Source organism: Diuraphis noxia, unplaced genomic scaffold (genome assembly GCF_037042655.1).
Source record: "Diuraphis noxia isolate RWA-SAM2 unplaced genomic scaffold, SU_Dnox_SAM2 contig0004, whole genome shotgun sequence".
Lineage (NCBI taxonomy): Eukaryota > Metazoa > Arthropoda > Insecta > Hemiptera > Aphididae > Diuraphis > Diuraphis noxia.
The window spans coordinates 61,596,612-61,618,091 of record NW_028301714.1 but is presented as its reverse complement, the minus strand read 5'-3'; the positions used below and the strand labels follow the sequence as shown (position 1 = coordinate 61,618,091).

Genomic DNA, 21,480 nt, shown 5'->3' with positions numbered 1-21,480 from the left:
ACTCATACAAACATACAGGACTGTTTCGTTCACTGTACAGCTCCCCATCCGTGGACGATGACTTCTAAAGCTATTTTTATAAACCTATATATATATATATATAAATGGTTTTCTGTCTGCTTTTCCTATTTTCATTTCTAAATGGCTGAATTAATTGCTATGAAAAAAAATTTGGTACAGAGATAGATTAGATTATATTAAATATCGATAGACCTAAATATCTTTCAATCGATTATTTGATTTGTCCATACTGTTCTCGATAAAATGAATTAAATTACATAATGTTTAACTAAATTGAATATCGTTGTATGTATGAATATTACTTGGTATATATTAACCGTTATCTTTCAATATATATATATATATGTATATAAAAGTACACTGCTGTCAAAACCACATGATATTAATAAGAGTTAGGATTTAAAAAAAAATCTTGTGTAAACTATCAAATTTACTGCACATATCATTATATATGGTATGTAATCTGTTTTAGGACATTCCAGACGATATGATGTCAATTACGAGTACATCAAGCAAGCGACCAAGAATGTCGATACCGAAGGTAAATAAGAATATACTTTGTTGTTAGGAATATAATATAATAGTAAATATTATAACTTGAGCTCTTTTATTTTAGAATGTGATATACTTTGCTGACAAAAGAAAGAGCTATCCAGTGCTTCTTGTTGAAGAGATATTCCCCGATTTTAACTTTATTGCAACCCTACACGAAAATTCTCCACCAGTGTTCAAAGTGAAATGTGTGATAGATGGATATACTTTTTGTGCATACAGTAATATTTTTTAATTATACCATTACCACCAACAAATATTAGTTGGATGAATTTTAGTATTGATATTTAAAATTATTCAATAATCATCAGTTAACATTGCCTTTAATTTTTAATTTTGTAGACAGATCAAAAAGAGCAGCCAACAGGATGGTTGCCAAGTTTATACTCAATTATTTTTTTGATGAAGAAGATCATTTTTATTAAGAGCCATAGTACAATAATACATGTACAATTCAAATTTAATTAGGTAAAGTATCTACTCTGGTGTATGATATTTAATTCATGTAGCTGCTTTTATTTTATTGTTAATTACAATTAACAATAAAATAAAAGTAGTTACATCGATTAATGTCATACGCCGCAGTATAATATCTTACCTAATTAAATTTAATTGTACATGCTATACAGGATTATTTGTGAGGCGTAAAACACTCACTATTAATAAAAATCTTTACTGTTTTCGAATTTTTTTTTTTCAAAATTTTCGATCTATGCTGTTCTAAAACTATATAAATTTCCAATAGTTTTTGCCCTTATATTTATTAGGTAAACCACTATCAACTTTTGATTTTTAAATGGCAACCTATATTAACAATATCATAAATTGATAAGGCTATTTTTTAAATGAATTTCACGTTTAAATTTTAATTTTTCGTAAATCCGTTGACGAGATATTATATTCTTCCCAAAGTTTTATGGTTTTGGGGTGTTGTTTGTGTATAAATGTGGTATTATACCATGTCAGTACTGCGGCCGCAGTTGGGATTTTTGTACTCTAGCGATAAACATAATACACTTTTCAAATAAATGCAGTAAGTACGATAGTTCAGCCTGAGTTGTGCCCCAAAATAAGTAAACATATTTACACAGGACAAACACCACCCCAAAACCATCCAATTTTTTGAGACTATATCTCGTCAACGGATTAACGAAAAATGAAAATTTATACGTGAAAATTTATTAAAAAAATAGCCTTATTCATTTATGATATTTTTAACATAGGTTGCCATTTAAAAATAAAAAGTTGATAGTTGATTTACCTGATAAATATAAGGGTGAAAAATATTAATAATTTATATAGGTTTAGAACAGCATGTTCATAAAATTTTGAAAAAAAAAAAATTGGAAAAAGTAAATAGTTTTTATAAATAATGAATGTTTTACGCCTCATGAATCACCCTGTATATGCAGTTTAATAGTCTATAATTTCATTAAAAAAAAGTACCCATTGTTATTCAAGTTTTACACTTTCTAAAATCGAGGATTGTAATGACCACCATGAACTGATGTTTGTGCCAATATATAATTATGCAAGAAAACTATCATTCAAAAAATGACTGTCTCGTTCGCGTATGGGAAATCGAACGGCCTGAAATTGTTTATTTGTGGGAATGAGATTGGTATGAGATACGCGATGAAACAATCGAAGAAAATCATGTCTAAGGCGTCACAAACTTCTCGTGAAAAAAAATTGTTTTTTTTGACCCGATAACGTGGAAAACGCCGCTAAATTTCTAAATTATCAGCCAGTTTAAATTACACAGAATGAGATGTTATGTTTAGGAAATCATCATATTATGCTATAAATGTTTTTTTGAAACGATGTGTGGACATTCGATGTACCTGTTTGTAAAATATAATATATTCAAAATAAATTGTGATTAATAAATACTATTACTTAATATTATTGCACTTTTTGTTCTAATGTTTTATTGAACTAATTGTATATGTACTTGTTTGATTCACAATAAGATAAAAAGAATTTGTTTATCAAAATTATGTTCAATAAGTAATAATTATTGTTTTATAACAAAGCTGTTTATTAGTGGAGTGGTTGCTTTTAATACTTCGCCAAGGTATAACTAAGGATGAAATCTGATAATACGCAGGTGAGGTTTAGGGAACTGAAAAGTATGATAAATGTAAGGCAGAAAATTTTGGACACGCGGAAAAATTTTATTGTTGGGTGAAAATTTTATTTATGGATAATGGTGAATTTTTTCAAGGTATATGCAAAAGAGCCAACATTTGAAAAAAGACGTGATCTTGTTCGCTTTTTCGTTTATTCGTTTATATAGAAATAATTTATTAATAATAATAGTAATAGTAATAATATAGTATTTTTATACCTTAGTATTTTTTGAGTACACAAGCGGAATGAAAATCAAACAAATCTGAGATGACAATAATATTATGTTATAGATATGATCGGTTGGTCTGATAGCATAACTTCGTCTTCCGACAATCGATGTGGAAAGAATATTATTGGGTGAAAAAAATACGCCACAAATCAAACGCCATTCCCCGAGGATGCGGAAAATTTAACGCTTTATTTATTTATTTCGATAATAATGCCATTTATGAATCCTAATAAATTTCACAATAAACCGACCAAATGGTATTTTATGTTATTATATTTCTTAAACAGTTTTTGGACCGATACCGTGTGAATACTTACTAAAATCATTTATCGGCTCAGCGAGTATTCAAATTGTATATATCTCATGAATACGAATACCAATGATAACAAACGAGTATCCCTTAGAATTTAAACGTGTCCGATATCCTATTAAACTTTTCTTTTGCTTTGTCAATTAATAATGCACAAGGACAGACAATGGAAGTTGCAGGAATTGACATCAGCGATTCCTTCTTCACACATGGAAATTTTATGTTGCCTGCTCCCAGAAAAAAACTTATACATAGGTATATGCCCCTGGTGAAAAAATTAATAATATTGTTTATGAAGAAATATTGGTTAATTGGGAGTTATGTAGTATTTTTTCAACATAATAAAAATTACTTTTTGGGGAATTAAAGTGCTTCGATTTTTGACTTCAGTACCTTGTTCGATCAGAAAGTGAATCTAGTTGGTACACTTGGGGGGGGGGGGGGGGGGTCAAAAGTAAAAAGGTTCTTAATACTTTTCTATATAATCGAGAAAAACAAAATAAAAATACACACAATCAGTTTTCAACAAAATCGATTTTGGTTTTTGATGTAACATTAAAAGAATTCACCATAGATAGGTACATGGAATTTTCACCGAATGTTAATATAAGTATTTTCTATCCACCATGCAATTTTCAAAAAATGTTCGATTTAAGTTGAACTATTCATAGGTATTTGCAATTTTCGATCATTATCAGTTTTTTTTAAATTAATATCGATAAAAATTTATTTGATAGGTAAAAAAGCTTGAAAATTTAGAACAAGACTCTTAACATGTTGTTACAATTGCAGTTGAAAAATAAAAGAAATTCATAGTACAATTTTTTATAAGCATTCAAAGTTTGAATTTTGACAAAATACGTAAAAATCACAAAAATTTGCAAATAATTTTAAACTAGAAACTCATAAAAAAATTTCTTTTTAAATTTAAGATTTGAAAATTTAATACAAGATTCCTTAAAAGTTTTTCAATCTTTATCACAAATAAAAAGTCTACCGGAAATTCAAATTAAATTTTTATGAGCATTTGAAATTTAAATTTGTACAACATTGGATTTTCACTTTTAGCGATTTCTTTATTTTGGTGTAACTCTAAAACAAATAACCACAGATACTTGAACTTTTGACTGAATATTTATAAAAACACTTTCTATATTGGATAAAATTTTCAAAGTTTTGAGCGACAACCACGACTTACTCGCTTTTTTTTTGTATCTGTGTACAGCATAACTAGTCAAAATAATGCTTCAATTTCAAACTTTTGAGGTGGTTTCCGATGGGAACTTGAATATACTTGGTGCATTATAGAAGTCGAAATTAAACGTTTTCCAATAGTTTTCAAAAAAATCGAGAAAAACAACAAAAAAGTGACAGAAAAACAGGAATTTTTACGCAAAACTAGTTTTCAACCAAACCGATCTTTTTATATGGTTGTAATTCAAAACCTAAAAATCACTGTAAATACTTGAAATTTTCACAAAATGTTTATGTTAATGTTATCTATATACCGTTTTATTTTAAAAAATTTTTAACTTTTTTTGAGTTATTTATAGACCACTGAAATTTTCGGTTTTTATGAGAATTTTTTTTTTTTGAAGTGTCGGTAAAAAAATTTTGGATGACAAAAAATACTTGAAAATGTAATACAAGGTTCTTTATGAGTTGTTATTATTGTAGCTAAAAAAATTAAAAATCTTTAGTCACGATTTTTTTTTATAAGCATTTATAGTTAAAATTTTTACAAAATCTGTCGAAAACACGAAAAGTTGAAATCAACGCGGAATGCTCCAGCCGTTGTCAACTTCGATTGAGTTTCTAATCTTTTATTTATGATACTGAAGACAAACGTATAAATACTCAATATTTTCTTAAATAATCATAAAGAAAAAAACTATAAAATCTAAATAATATTTATTCGAATATAATATATATTATTATTAAACCAATATTGTATCGTAACCAATTGGTTACCAAAAATATATTGAGATCTCGACTTACAGTAGATTTTTAACGAATATAAAAAAAATGATTTATTGTTGAATTCAAATTTCAAACATTACTTGTCTACTAAATTTATAATAACGAGGTACACTTAACTCCAATTGTGCTGGTCTTGTACCGCAGAGCTACTTTCATCCCTTTTTTCATAATTAAAAATAAAGTCTTCTATTTTTAAGTAATTTGCTAATTATTATACGTAATAAATTTTAGGTACCTATAACAACTTAAGATTTATTTTTTTGTATACATGAGTTATACTACTATGTCATATGCGTATCGATGGAATTTATTTTGCATATCGGATCTATATTGTAACATTATACAGGTAATTTTATAATATTTTCTAATGTTTTCAAGTATATTTTTTTATATTATTAAGTTGCGATTAAATGATATTCAAACAATTTGTGTTATTGTATGTGAATTATTGGTCAGAGTTTTTTGTTTTATGATATTGTGGTAAATTCCAAGGCATGGGATCAGTTTTCTGTTATTTAACCTCATAATTATATTTACTTATCTTTTTCATATTATATATTATTTTGCAAATTTTACAATTATCAATTTTTATCATACAATTAATTCTGAATTACAATCTTAACGCAAGACAACCCATTTGTTATTGGTACCACAACCGTATTATGTACAATACTCGTTACCTGTTTCGTTCATGTTTTATCGTTAAACATTGCACAAAGCTTGTGCATAAAATATATTATGCAATATTCCTAACTACCGGCTTCTGGCTATTCTATAAACTTTGAACCAAGTATTTAACTCTATCCAACAATATATTATAATAATAATGAATAGTACATGACGTTAGTTCGTTAAACACGACTGCATAATATTATTTGTTAAAAGTTGCTGAAATTTTCAAACTGCATGATGATTTACGTTGTATTATCATAATGCACTTCTGATTTTTTACAGAACACCAATAATACTTAAATATTAAATGAATTCATTCTTATATCATATTATTAAAAAAAAAACTATATACTTGTGCTAATTCGTAGGTTTTTACCTAATATAAAATACTAAATAATTCAAATTTGTCACTTGAAAGTATACAATCGATGATATTATTAAAGTAACTTCACCTTAATCAATCAATAATGTTTGACGATATACCTACAACTATTGAATGTTGGAAACAATGTTATGATTTTGTTCATAGATAGACGACAAGCAAAAAACCGTATTGTAAAAAATAACTTAATATTATTTAACTTCCTCTCCGATGTCGAATAAAACAAAGTGCATGGATGAATGGAACTTAAAAATATTCCGATTGAATTCCTTTTTCATAAGTTAATATTATATAATACGATCGTCTAAATGTACAAAATTATTTAAAGATCATTACATTTCGGATTAATTATTATTTATAACTTATTTAGTGTTTTCTTAAAATATATATTATCAATATTCTGTAATTAGATATTATTTTAAAAATCAATGGTATTTTTTAAAATTATACTAATATACATTTAATATCATAATGCTACATCAACAAATGATATAATAATAATATTATAAACCATCATATTGAAATTGAACACAATTTTATAGTTTTTATGCTACTGAATTTTACATTATCAATACTAGCGCTTAATGCATTTCGAGAACAGAATCAATTATAAATCATCATTGCAACCGATGATCATCGTGTAAGCGTCCGTTTGCATTTTTTTCCTTACTTTTATTTTTTATGTTATGATACTGTAATGAATTAAAAAACTAAAAATTACCAGAACAAGATTATTTGTCTCTAAATCAATTATTCAATAATTATAAATTAATATTTTACCAAATCCTTGTAGCGACTTCACCGCTGAAATCGTGGTTAGATCAGAAGTGTAGGATGAGGTGACCGGTTTATATTTTAGAACAAAATGATCTCTCTCTGGTTCACTGTTATTGATTTTATCCATTTTGTGTGTGTGTGTGTGTGTGTAGTATCATTATATTTTGTCCTATTCAATATTTATAACTTGATCTTATCGTTAATGAATATCAATTATTATAATTATTTTATTATACATTTTAAATTTAAAAAAGATATGATGGCTTAGGCGCACGTCATTACACTACATTACAGTGTTTTATAAGTATAAATTATACTTTTCTATATTATTTTAATCCCGGTTTAATTTAAGTGTGATTCGAATGTTCTCTATTAAGTGTAATTTGTTATATAATATTAAAATAGTTTAAGCAATATAATATTGTAATTATTATAAAACTACTTTGTATTCCAGTGTTTTATAATAATATGTTGGACAACAAAAGTGCAGTAATAAAACAGTGCCCATCAAAATTGCTGGTAGATTTTGGTTTAGGTCGTTACCATCACCATTATAGTGAATGGAATTTTTACACATCGTCTACCAGATGAAACGAGGAATAACTAGGAGAGCATTATAACAACTAATTTCTTGTAGATTCTTTCGAGTGCTCTTTGCTATTTAAAATCCTACATTAATAGATGACGCATTATTGAATGTCAATTAAGTAATTCATTTATTATGATGTAAACAATATTTGTATTTAATAATAACTATGCATACAAATATTGATTCTAAACAGAGTCAAAGCCCCTATTTCAAAACAATATTTATACACAATATTACTATTATTAGTTTATTAGATTCTGAGTGGTCCAAGGAAAGTATTAATTTTACAATGGCGATTATGTTTTTTTATTTTGTGACTATTATCACGATTTGGGACAGTAAAAGTGCTTAAATTTTCGACTTCAGTATCTTGTTATATAAGAAAATTGTTTTAAACTGTTTACTGAACTATTTATTTAGTTTTTTTTTAATTAAAATCGATAAAAATTCAATTGTTTGGTAGAAAAGCTTGAAATTGTAATACAAGACTCCTAACTTAGTTTTTACAATATCAGTTGAAAAATAAAAATAAATACATGGTCACAATTTTTTATATAAATACGTAAAGATCACAAAAATTCGCAAATTATTTTAAGCTAGAAATTCATAAAAAATTTTCTTTTAAAAGTTAAGATTTGAAAATGTAATACAAGATTTCTACAAGTTTTTAAACCTTTATCATAAAAAAAATATCCAACAGAAAATAAAATAAAGTTCTTATGAGCGTTTTAAATTTAAATATTCAAAAAATTGGATTTTCAATAGATTATTCTCTTTTAGAAATATTATTGTTTTGGTGTAACTCTAAAACAAATAACCGCATATACTTGAAATTAATATAGGCTCTTTCCTCTTTCTATACTTGATAAAATTTTCAAGATATTTTAATAAGTATTGAGCTGTTTACTGAAATTTTAATTTTTCAATTTTTTTAGTTTTTTTTTTCTATTAATGTCAATAATATTAATTCTAATAATAGAAATGTTATTATTTCATACTTATATCATAGATTATAAAATATACTGAGTAGTATTTATAATAAATGCTTATGCATTTAAACAAAAAAAACTTTTTGTCCGGGCAACGCTGATTGGAGACAAAATATATTATTATAATAAATACATAACAACGAATGACCGATTATTTGATTCAATTGAAACGTTAATATTATTGTTCATTTCAATACATCCGTTTACTTTGAAAATAGCATTAAAAAAAATGTCAAGAAGAATTATCTGTGCAAGTCTTGCATTTGGAACTATTAGTGCAGTAGGATTTTTGTATAATTATATAACCAAGCAGAAGAAATTGTTAAAAGATGGTGATTTAACAAACTCAATCATTCAAATCGATCAACCGACAAAGCCAACCGACGTGGAAATAGTTATGACATCAGAATCGACCATAGTGGAAGAGATTATAAGACCGGTGTCTCCATCTCCAACATTCGTGGTAACAATTGATTTTAGATTATAATAGAAAGTTTATACTCTATATTGTAGTTTTTGAATAGAATCTAAAAATTTAAATTCTTAATAACTATCTTAAGAGCTGGACATCACATGATTTAATCGTTAACTGTATAAAGCAGTTGGTATATGAGATTACTTATTTTAAAAAACTAAATATTGACAGTATCTTTTCTATTAATAGGACAATGGTGTCACCAATACTAATGAGGAATATATAAAAAGTAATATTATAATACATATTATATCGACCTACCTATAATATTAATTAACAATATTTTTAACATAACGTTCGTTTAGGAAGCGAATCGGAAAATACACCTGCACCTGCAATTCCCTTTCACCAGGATTTATTAAACTCAAGCATTCAAATCGAACAACCGACCAAGCCAACCGAAGTGGAAATAGTTATGCCATCAGAATCGACAATAGTGGAAGAGATTACTAGACCAGTGTCTCCATCTCCAACATTCGTGGTAACAATTGATTTTAGATTATAATAGAAAGTTTATACTCTATAGTACTTTTTGAATAGTAAATTACATGATTTAATGTTGGTAGTTGTATTATTCTTATTTTCTAATAATTAATTTAATGTAGATACGGTAATTTTTAAATGGCTGTTATGGCAGAGAAACAATGTTTTATAATAATATAATAATAGTATACTATTTTTATAAAAATGTTACCTAGCTTATTACTGTGTGTAACATTTTAGAGGAAATAATATATAAGCATAATAATTTTGAATATGCAATAATGACCATAGGTACGTATAATGTTTTGTTTATCCCGTGAAATTACTCATGCAAACATACAGGACTGTTTCGTTCACTGTCCAGCTCCCCATCCGTGGACGATGACTTCTAAAGCTATATTTATAAACCTATCTTTATAAAAATGGATTTCTGTCTGCTTGTTCTATATGCATTTCTAAATGGCTGAATTGATTGCTATGAAATTTGGTACAGAGACATATTAGAACTATGGTCAGAATATAGATTAAATTAAATATCGATAGACCTAAATATCTTTCAATCAAATATTTGAATCGTCCATACTGTTCTCGATAAAACTAATTAAATTACATTATGCTTAACTAAATTGAATATCATTGTATGTGTGATTTTTACTTAGTATATTTTAGCCGTTATCTAACTATATATAATAGGAGTTAGGATTTAAAAAAAAAAAAAAAAAACTTCTTGTGTAAATGATCAAATTTATTGCAATATTGTATGTAATATACTATATAAAATTGTATGTACCTAATCTGTTTTAGGACATTCCAGACGATATGAAATCAATTACGAATATACTGACCAAGAGACCAAGAAAGTCGAAATCGAAGGTAAATAAGAATAGACTTTATATAAGATTAAGAATATAAATGTTAATTCATAATATTAATTGCCTGTTTGTTGTTAGAAATATAATATAATAGTAAATATTATAACTTGAGCTCCTTTATTTTAGAAAATGAAGAACATTGATGAGAAAAGAAAGAATCATCCGGTGCGTCTTTTAAATGAGTTATCTCCCTGTCTCAACATTATTACAACTCTAGAAGACAAAGATCATCCTCCACAATACAAGGTTGAATGTGTGATAGATGGACATTCTTTTTGTGCATACGGTAATATTTTTGTATTGTATCATTACCACCAACAAATATTGGTTGGATGAATTTTAGTATTGATATTTAAAATTGTTCTATAATAATTAGTTAACATTGCCTTTAATTTGTAATTTTGTAGAACCATCAAAAAAAGCGGCGAAAAAGAAGGTTGCCATTTTAATACTTAATTATTATTTTGATGAAGAAGATGATTTGTAATGAAAATATTTTAGACTATTAAGCTGTATATTTATACGTGTACAATTCAAATTTAATTAGGTAAGGTATCTACTCTGGTGTATGATATTGAATCCATGTAGCTGCTTTTATTTTATTGTTAATTACAACTAACAATAAAATAAAAGCAGTTATGTCAATTAATGTCATACACTGCAGTATAATATCTTACCTAATTAAATTTAATTGTACATGTTATTTATACAGTTTAATAGTCTATAAATTCATTAAAAAAAAGTACCCGTTGGCAATCCAGTTTTTCAGTGTATAAAAATCGAGGTTGTGATATTATTAAAAAATAAATGTTTTGTATCAAGTCGTTGTGTTATTATTTTAAAATATTTTTCCAGGTTTGATTATAATAATGTTTCTATGTAGGTACGCCTAATTTTGATAATTATAGGAATAGATTTTTTATATCGTTGCAATAGTCAACGATAGTTAACTATGTATTTTTAACTGAAGTTTTTTTTTGATTTGATGATTCTAAAAATAAAAATATTTTAATAATTAATGGTGCAATATATTTTATACCTAATATGTACAATTTACATATGTAAATCCTGTGTAAGATCACATTTAGTAAATTAGTAGATCACTTGCTATACAAATGCCTTTTATAGTGACTCATAATAATAGTAATATAAAATGGGGTGATTTCAGTCATGATATATTGAAATAGGTAAGTTGTTTTCCTACATATTATCAAATTGTTTTTAACAATATTCATAATTATATTGTTTAAATAATCTTAAAATAAAACATTATATAAATTTTAATTTGAAATATTTTGCTACCTTTTCATTGTCTTTCCCTTTTAAACAATTTGAAATTATTTAATTGGTTTGTTATATTGTAAATATAATATGGTAGAATTTGAAACTTTGAATTAAATGGTTTTCAATTAAATAACATGAGTGGAAAAAGTTGTAAAATTAGTATGCATTTAAAAAATACAATATAATAGAGTTTTACTTAAAGGTTAGGTACTATATTATGTATATTTAAAATTATGATTATTGATTTGTTACAGTTAGTTCAAAACTAATGTGAATAGTTTTTATTAGAAATTAAAAAAATAAAATAATATTCCTTTTAAAAGTTAAATCATAAAAATAAGACATATCAGTTATATGTATGAATGCCTTCTATACAAGTTAAAAAAAAATTTTAAATAAATATTGTATTGAAAAAATATAGTTAATAAAATAATGTTAAATTGTGAGAATAATATTTTCAATATGGCTCACGTCACCTCATGTTATATGAATTTAATTACATTTTTAGACTTTTATTAGTTGCATCATAAGGTGTATAAAATAATTTCTTAGGTAGCTTTGTGTGCGCCTTTGAAGAGATTTTACAAATGAGTAATGAGCCCCTTCAATTTGTCATAAACCATCTAAAATTAATGTCATCATACTCCTGTATTGTATAATGTTATTAAAAAATAATTGTACGAGTATCATTTACTATGTAATTATTTATGAGTCTCTTACTAAATTCTATTGCTATTAAGTATATTATATATATTTATATATGGTTCGAACCAAAAGATAAACATAAAAATTATTGTGTTCAAATTTTATTATAGACAATTTTATAAGACCTCAAACACAAAAATTTATTTTTATGAGATTTGGAGTTTATTATATCTAGTATATTTTTTTTAGTGTATATATGTATGTATATTGTGCAAATGTGCGATAGGTACCAGGTACCTATAGATTTTTATTATATTTTTTTGTCATTCATTGTTTTTATTATGTATAGGTACATATGTGTGAATATGTAGGTATCACAATAATAGTAGGTTAAACAATCCTTGTTCATTAATGGTCTTGGACTCTTGTGATTTCGATTTATTGTCAATCAAATAATATAAGTATTACTACATTAATTTGATATTAGTTTTTGTACAATAAAAAAAAAGTTACAAGATTTTCAAATCGTGTAACTGTATTACACGGTTTAAGATAGGTAATTAATTAATTAAATTCTTAAATCGTGATGTAAAATTATAACACCTATTATTCTATTCCATTTTCTACTATTATCATACAACATTCATATCATTCACAATAATTATCACAGAACAATATTATCTAAGATAATTGATAGGACTATCATATATAGACTGTCACCTAAATTATCATTCTGTGCCTAAATATAGGTATTTATTATTTACTATATGCATGATATTATAATCATATTACCAGTCATGAATTTTCAAGTTATACCTTGGTGGCTTGGTCATTAGTCGTAATAAGATATAATTATGTGGTGATACGATTTAAATTTTTTAATATTATCTGTGAAATTGTGATTAAAATACATTTGTCACAATATATTTCCAGTTTATCATTTATTATTCTTAGGTAATTCGGTATGTCCAATTAGTCGATAAGTTAATAAATGATTAAGGTTCAAAGTACAATGGTAATCTTTAATTAATTGTTATTTATTTTGTTACCTTGGGTTTAACGATACAAAATTTATGACTAGCTTCTGGTCTTTACAATTATTGAAAACATTTTGAAAACCACCAATACTTTGAGAAGATGTATGTTACAAACAAATCAATGAAAAATAAAAATGTTAACGCGTAAATTCACAATAAAATTGGGATTATTAATTCATGGTATTTATATTATATGTTACCATTTTAGAATCATAATTTCATAGTGGTTTCATCAATAAATATAAGGGCAACAAAAATTAAAATATTTTACGGTTTTAGAAAAACATAAACATGGAAGTTAAAAAAAAATATGCAAAACAGTTAATACTTTTCGAGATAATTAGTGTACTCACTTAAATGAATCACTCTGTTTATAACTTATAGTAGGCAACTAAGTTTTGTATGGTAATCATTTCTAACAATAACTTTTGTTGACGATATTGTGATCATGCTATTTTTACATATTGTTAATTGAGTAAGTACTATAATATTTGAATATTGAAAATTACATATTTTTATACAAAAAAATTGAGTGAAATAATTGTTATTTGTTCCAAATAAATTTTTGACAAATTCTAATTTAATTATTCAAATTGAAAAATCAATATCACATAATAATATACAGCTGGGTATGTAAGTACTCAATATATATATATATATATATATATGTTTTACAAATTATAATATGCAGTTGAGCCTCGAAAACTTGAATTTGAAAAAAGATGAAAATTCGATTTGAGATATGTATTACTCGAGATAACTAATTCATTGAGTGTTGTAAGAATTTCTAGAAGAATATAAAAAAAAATCCGAGTTGTCAAATTGTTTGAGTTCTTTAGGTTCGAGTATTACGATTTACGATTCGACTGTATATTATAATAAATTTACCCGCTTGCGTAAAAAGCTGTAATATCGAAATGTCCCGAAAAAACTAGATTTACTTAAATTTCAGCTTAATGGTTCAGTAAAAAAAATAAAAGAAAAATATAAAATAGCAGATAGATGGATGGATGATGTTGAATAAGTTCCCGGTCAATGATCGCGGTCAACATTTTTTTGAAACCTGCAAAAACACCAAACCATCAACTGAAATATATCACCACCGGACATTCGTTGGCGCCAAAATTTAAACGCAGGTATATTTTATGAAATCCCAACATTAGGAGTTGCTCATCACGGTGAATCCAACTTTCGAATGCTCTGATATTTGTATACGTCACCAAATACGGTAGTCTGATTTAGTTTTCGTCGTGTTTTAATATTCGGTTAGGTATATATATATTAATATGGTAGGTAGGTATATTATTATTATTTTTTTTTTTTTTTCCGTTTTAACCGACGACGCCGCGCAAGCAATGCGAAAGCAGAACCCGCGGCGCCGCCATCGTTTATTGACATTATCAAATATTAATTACATTACAAGTTTTACTTGACTTCTTCCTGTTCTTCTCGGGCTGACCGGAGTCCGCCGCCCTTGAATTCGCGTGCCTGTCATCCGATTGGCGAGCCGACCGGAGTCCACCACTCTGGATGTTTCGTTCTCCATCAGGGCGGTCGCACGTTCCCCTATGCCATTTGCAAGGCCTCTTCCTCGCGTTCATCCTTTTCCTTGGTCGACAGAATCGTCTCGACCATACGGATGAACTCCAGGCGATTAGTTTCGAACTGTTTAATAATTCTTCTTCGGGCTTGGGCGTCTTCTGGCAAGTCATGTGACAGGGGACCACACAGGATTTCCTCAACGTCACCCGCGTTCGGAGGTCACCTCATAATCTCAGTCATCCGAACGCGGTCGTCAATCTATCTCGGGCAGGTAAAAACTGTGTGCTCAGCAGAGTCGTCGGGGTTGACGCAGTATACGCAATAACTGTCGTCCGCCCGATTAAACCTCTTCAGGTAGCTCCGGAAGCACCCGTGCCCCGAAAGCACCTGCGTCAGTCGGAAAGTCAGGGTTAGCGGTGGCTTTGTTAACCAGCGCCCAACGTCAGGGAGGAGCCGGTATGTTCATCTGCCTTTATCAGACCGGTCCCACCGAGCTTGCCAAGCTGCAATACTGATTGTTCTCTCTTGGTTTTTAACGGTGTTCGGGACGACGTCAGTCTGGTCGTCCAGGCGAACCCGAACTCTAGCCCTCTCTGTTGCTAACAGGTCTGCAGGTAGCATTGAGGCCAATACTGACGAAGCGTCGGCCGAGACTGTCCTGTAGGCACGTGTTATGCGGAGTGCGACGGCCCTCTGCGTTCTTGCCAATTCTGCGCGATTCTTAGCCGTTTTTGTCCCGCGGACGGCCCAGGTCGGCGAGGCGTACAGCATCTTACTGTTTGCCACAGTGCCAAGAAGCGCTCTTTTGCTTTGCGACGGTCCGCCGATGTGGGGCATCAGTCTTCCTATGGCTGTCGCTGAGTCGGTAGCCTTACGGGAGGCCTGTTGTATGTGTTTGGTGAAAGAAAGCCGAGTGTCGATCTCAACATCAAGGTATCGCATTGATCGTTTGATAGGAATTACGTGTCCTTCAACCAGAAGCTCCGGGTTGTCATATTTGTTTTTCCTTGTCAGGACTACAGCCTCAGTTTTGGTGGGGGCTAACTTCAGTCCGTTTTGTTCCATCCAAGCCGATACCTTAGCTAACACAGGATTAAGCAGGGTAGCGGCTGCCTCGCCTGTGCGGGCGATGCCTATGACGCACACATCATCGGCAAATGCCACGAGTTGGACACCCGAAGGGGTTTCCATGTCCAATAAATCGTCGTAAAAGACATTCCACAAGGCTGGTCCGAGAACCGAGCCCTGTGGCACGCCGCACGTCGTACTTCGATGGTGGAGTGTTTCGCCAACCAATATGGATCGATCCTGTAGGTAGGATCTTATCATTTTCACAAAGTAAGAGGGTACATTCTTAACCCGGAGGGCATTATCCACCTTCTTCCAGGGAGCCGTGTTGAATGCATTCTTCACATCTAGAGACACAGCCACGCAAATATCCCTGTGCTGTGCCGCACCTAACGCTGCGCCGTGTGCGGCGTTCAGCAGTCGTTCAATTGCGTCAGAAGTCGAGCTGCCTTGGCGAAACCCGTATTGGTTTGGTGATCTATGACCGGTGCTATCGAGGTGCGTGTCGAGTCTTGCCAGAATTAGCCGCTCTAAGAGTTTCCCCGAGGAATCAAGCATACACAGCGGCCTATAGCTGGACGCTTCGGTTGTCGGCTTGCCGGGGCCTTTGTGCAATAGTACTAGTCTGGATTTCTTCCATCGGGAAGGGAAGGTGGTGTTGGCCAAGCAGTTGTTGTAGACGCTGAGTAGGATGTTAGGCTTCCGGAGGAACACCTTGGCTAGAACCTCATTGGGGATACCATCAGGGCCGGTTGCCTTGCCAGGGGGAAGTCTTTTGCAGGCTTGGGCCAGTTCGGCCAGGGTGAAGTCTTCAACGGTTTCATCTTCTGCGGTTTCTGGTGGGCGGGGCTCGAGTGCCCAGTCTCCAATGGGTGAGGGCGAGGCAAGGTCGGCAGCGGTGGAACGTGACATTGATCACCGACTCAGCGTTTATTCTGCGGTACGTAGGCTTGGTGCCAACGTTACCGACCAACAGGTCCAAACTAGCAGCTAGGTCAGCTAATTGGTCGCCTCTAGCATCGTTCTGCGCTGAGCCCCACTCCTGCGACCAGGAATTAAAATCGCCTCCGATGATAACCGAGTAGTGCAAGTCTGCCGATCGAACAGACTGCTCGACGTCTCCCAGGAAGTTGGCGAAGTTGGCATCCGTGTCTTTCCGGGAGATGTAGCAGCTGTATATCCTAATGCCCCGTGACTGAATACAGGCGAAGCCGCGACCCGACTACTGGTAATACTGTCTTATGCCTATATAATATATACGTCGATCAGTTTGAGATTGGCGTGTATAATAATTCTTATACACTTTACACGATGACAACTTTTTTTCACGTTGATTTAAATAACTCTGTAATTTTTATAATGTTTCACACGCGGGTGAATAGTAAAAAAATATAATATAAAATAGCGTATCTGAGGCCACACTGCGTTTCATCCTTGCAGTTCCGGTTAACGAGAACGGAGACAATTAACGGTGTTATCGGACGGTGCGCGTGTGGTTTTAAAGTTTATATAATAATAATATTGTGTATAAACACACAATATAACATTCCCGACGGGACGTTTTCGAATTTGCATTTCCCTATTTAATGCGCAAAACGCTTTCAATAATATTAATAATAATAATAATAATATAATATTGTGGCGGACCGAAACGGTTTACGATTCGTACGATCACGTGCATGTTATATATATAAAATTATATATTTATAATAATATACACCACTGTAGCTTTTGTTATTATACGTGCTATCGAATGAGGTGTAGGTACACATCATAATATATAGGTGTAACAAGGATATATTTACTCGCCCGAAAACACACACACATTGTCGTCCTATACCTATAATAGTATGTTATCATAGTCATATATGTATGTATCGTATGCATATATGATATTCGCAAGCGTGTACAAGTAGAATGCAGCTCGCATATATTAATATATACGATGTACCTACGACCCGTGGGATGCCAAATATCTTGTAATCATATTATGTCGACCATGACGATTGCACCTGGAATCACTGAAGAATATGATTTCTGCTTGAATAAAACGTCGTAAGAATATGTTATATAAAGTACCTACGTTAATTTAAATCATGAATACCGTATAAAAATACACATCGTCGTTTTCAGTAAGCACACATATTACTACCTATCGTTTTTTCAATACCATCGAATTCTATGATATTTGTATATAACTGTATATATTATATATTTAAGTTACGGTATCGATGAATTCTGTCCTCATTGTAAACTCAAAACTATTACGAAACTAAATACATATCGCATGAGATATATTATGTAGCTATATAAGATAGAATATGTCTATAGTATAGACAAACATTATTTTATTTTTCCTGAAAGTATACTATTATATTAATATTTATCATTGGAGTTGAAAAGTTTTTGAATCGAACTCTTGGAATTCCGACTCTTTACTACAACGGTGGTTATTACTTTAGGATAAATCTGAAATTCATTTAATGGGAATTTGTATACATAAATGCGTAGGTGGGGCATATATATTTCTAAACCACTTCAAATTAAACTTAACTAATTACAAATATGTATGTATATAATCATACTAATATACAATGTCAATAGTCATAAAATAATAAAATGATCATTATTATAGACTATAGTACATGTTTTTAAGTTATTATGAAATACTATTGAATTAAATCAAATGATAAGTTTTTCAATCGAACTCCACACTCAATGAATCAAGTAACAAGTTACGATGTCATTAGTTAATTACAAAAGGAAATGCATAAAATTAGTTCTAATCAAATTCATAAAATATCACTATAATATTGTTATTATGGCAGTGGCGTATCCATGGGGGGGGGGGGGTCAGAACCCCCCATGAACCTGAGATGATAAATTAACTTTTACATGAAACACGGTTATTTCTTTAACATTTTTATGTTTTAGAATTTCGACTTGAAAATTATATTAATAGTTTGTATAAACACTATAAACTATGAAGTTAATCCATAATTAGTGTTGGATGAATTGGCAAAAAGAAAAAGAAAAATTGATTTAGTATTGTAATAGCAAAATGCATTTTTCATTTTGAGGCATAATATAATGGGTGCGTTTAATATAGGATTTTAAATTGAAAAACTTGTATTTGAATTGAATTTGTTTATTTTTTCTATTGGGATTCCGCAGAGTTATCTCTCTTGGGATTAAAATGTAGTTTGTACGGTATTATGTAGTAGGTGTACAATGCTCATTTTTTAGTGTTTTCGTATACAAGGCTAGCACGCATGGTCCGATAATTCAAAGATAATGGTTATTTTTTTTCAGTGCCTTGAAATCGATACTCTTTGTTATGAAGTTGGTTAATGATTTTTGGCATACATTTTCATTGAAGTTTCTCTATTACATTATTATTGTTCAGCCTATATTATTCAAGTGGATATTGACATTTACATCAGAATATTGGTAATTTTTGACATAATAATATGATTTTGGTTATTTTTTACATAGCTACATACGTATTCGCAAATAATATTATAGTATAGCACTGAAGTCTATAAAAAGAAATATGAAATAGAAACAATCTTATATTTAACTATAGATATATTCATTATTAATTAATATTATACTTGTATTGCTAATTTAAATCATGATTATTTTGCCATACGAAAATTATTATTTGAAAAGAAACTGGGAAAATTAATCTACTTATTTCAACATGAAAAATTGTCATGAAATTTCGTAATACATACGATTCCTATATTTTTACAACCACACATTTTTTTGGTGCCCTTCGTTTTGCAATCACACCACGTATAATTACCCTTGCCCACCAATTGATGAATTTGACACAGCTATCAGGAAATCTGTTGATGTTTTTGAAATTATAAACTTGTACAATAACTTAACTGTATCGATAGATACTAGTATAATAAAGCGAGTTTTCACTATACATGTTCACGCTAATCCTTTGCTGTAATTGGTTGGTTGGGGTAAGTTAACATCACATGATTAACACGTTACCGTGTTGTTGGACATAGCTGGACATTTTACGTGTACACGACACAAGCATATAGTGGACACCCACCTTTAAATAGTATGCTTTGATCAGATTAAATAACATCGAAATTATCAATATTCACCAATATCGTTGTATAAATGTCGACATTCAGTATTGAATGTATATTTGTACTATTTGTTTGCAAACAGTACACGTTTAATAAATATATCAACGTTCACCAATGACTTTTGTACACTACAATATTAACCGGTGACAGTCAGCACTCTCCAATTGTGGACATTCACAGTAACAAAATATATTAATATTCAATATAATATATTGTATTATTTTGAATAATATAGGCATATTATAATTCTTTCATTTGGATACCCAAATAAACGTTGTGTGGATTTCAAATACTGAAAGGGTAAAAATACTCAATCGTGATGCGAAGCGAATTGTTGATATTACAACTATTTAATATCTTTGAAGTTTTGAGCGTTTAATATATTGGATATAATATTATGATGGCAAACAAAAGAAATGTGTCAAAGTTGTGTCAGGGTTGGTAAATTGTGTCCCAAATGACCCTAACTCGGTAAATAAATTGAGTCCCGGGTAAAAATAGGTAGTAGGTAAGTTTAGTAGAGTTGTAAGTCCCAGGGAAAAACGATTTATATGCATTTAAAATTTAAAAATGTGCACTATTTATTTGTGATTTGTGAACAATTCATTGACTGCATGTATATGGTTTTGAAAATAGCAACATGCATTTTTATTAATTATATAATTAATTTTCTATGCAATAAAAATACATTTTGCTATTTTCAAAATCATATACATGCAGTCAATGAATTGTTCACAAATCGCAACAAATAAAAATTTTATAGTGCACATTTTTAAATTTTAAATGCATATAAATCGTTTTTCCCTGGGACTCAAATTACCTACTGCCTTATTTTTTCCGGGACTCAACTTACCTACTACCTATTTTTCCCCGGGACTCAATTTACCGCTTTCAAAATGTACCAAACTTATCTCGGACTCAATTAACCTAGCCCAGTCTTCTTGGGTTAACCTTGAAAACTTATTTTATGAATTCAGGCATATCTACTAGGCTACAATTTATAATGCCGTTATCAGCTCCTCTCTATGAAGTCGACCAAATTGAATTCGAAAAGAGTTCAATGTGTTATGCTGATCGGCTATTCACTGAAAACACATCGTGACCAGGCCTAGACACATTCTTATACACGATCACAACCACTGATAATTTACAGTTGAAAGCAGTTAAATATACATTTTATTAAACATTTGCTAGCCAATTTTCTACTTAAAACTCATAATATAGGACTTGAGTAAGTGTTTTTAGATTTTCTTTGTAAAAACTCAAGACTAATGACATGGTTTGAAATATATACAATGTATTTGTACTTAACTACACCGAAAACAACG

The 21,480-nt window shown here is 29.9% G+C and overlaps 1 protein-coding gene across 2 annotated transcripts; it reads left to right on the top strand.

Moving 5' to 3' along the window:
• The first annotated feature begins 505 nt into the window (after window positions 1-505).
• Window positions 506-1,080, top strand: LOC149056300 (uncharacterized). 2 transcript variants are annotated; one of them, XM_089227814.1, is made up of 3 exons: window positions 506-562; window positions 638-794; window positions 920-1,080. In XM_089227814.1, the coding sequence occupies exons 1-3, from the start codon at window positions 509-511 to the stop codon at window positions 1,039-1,041; spliced, it is 333 nt and encodes a 110-aa protein (XP_089083940.1). In that variant the 5' UTR covers window positions 506-508; the 3' UTR covers window positions 1,042-1,080. The 2 variants fall into 2 exon arrangements, with proteins under 2 accessions (XP_089083940.1, XP_089083941.1); XM_089227815.1 differs by having other exon boundaries at window positions 916-1,080.
• Window positions 1,081-21,480: the final 20,400 nt, after the last annotated feature.

Coding starts and splice junctions, on each gene's coding strand:
- LOC149056300 (XM_089227814.1), top strand. CDS start 509: ATGATGTCAATTACGAGTACATCAAGCAAGCGACCAAGAATGTCGATA. Junction 563..637: donor CAAGAATGTCGATACCGAAG/GTAAATAAGAAT, acceptor CTTTTATTTTAG/AATGTGATATACTTTGCTGA. Junction 795..919: donor ATATACTTTTTGTGCATACA/GTAATATTTTTT, acceptor TTTTGTAGACAG/ATCAAAAAGAGCAGCCAACA.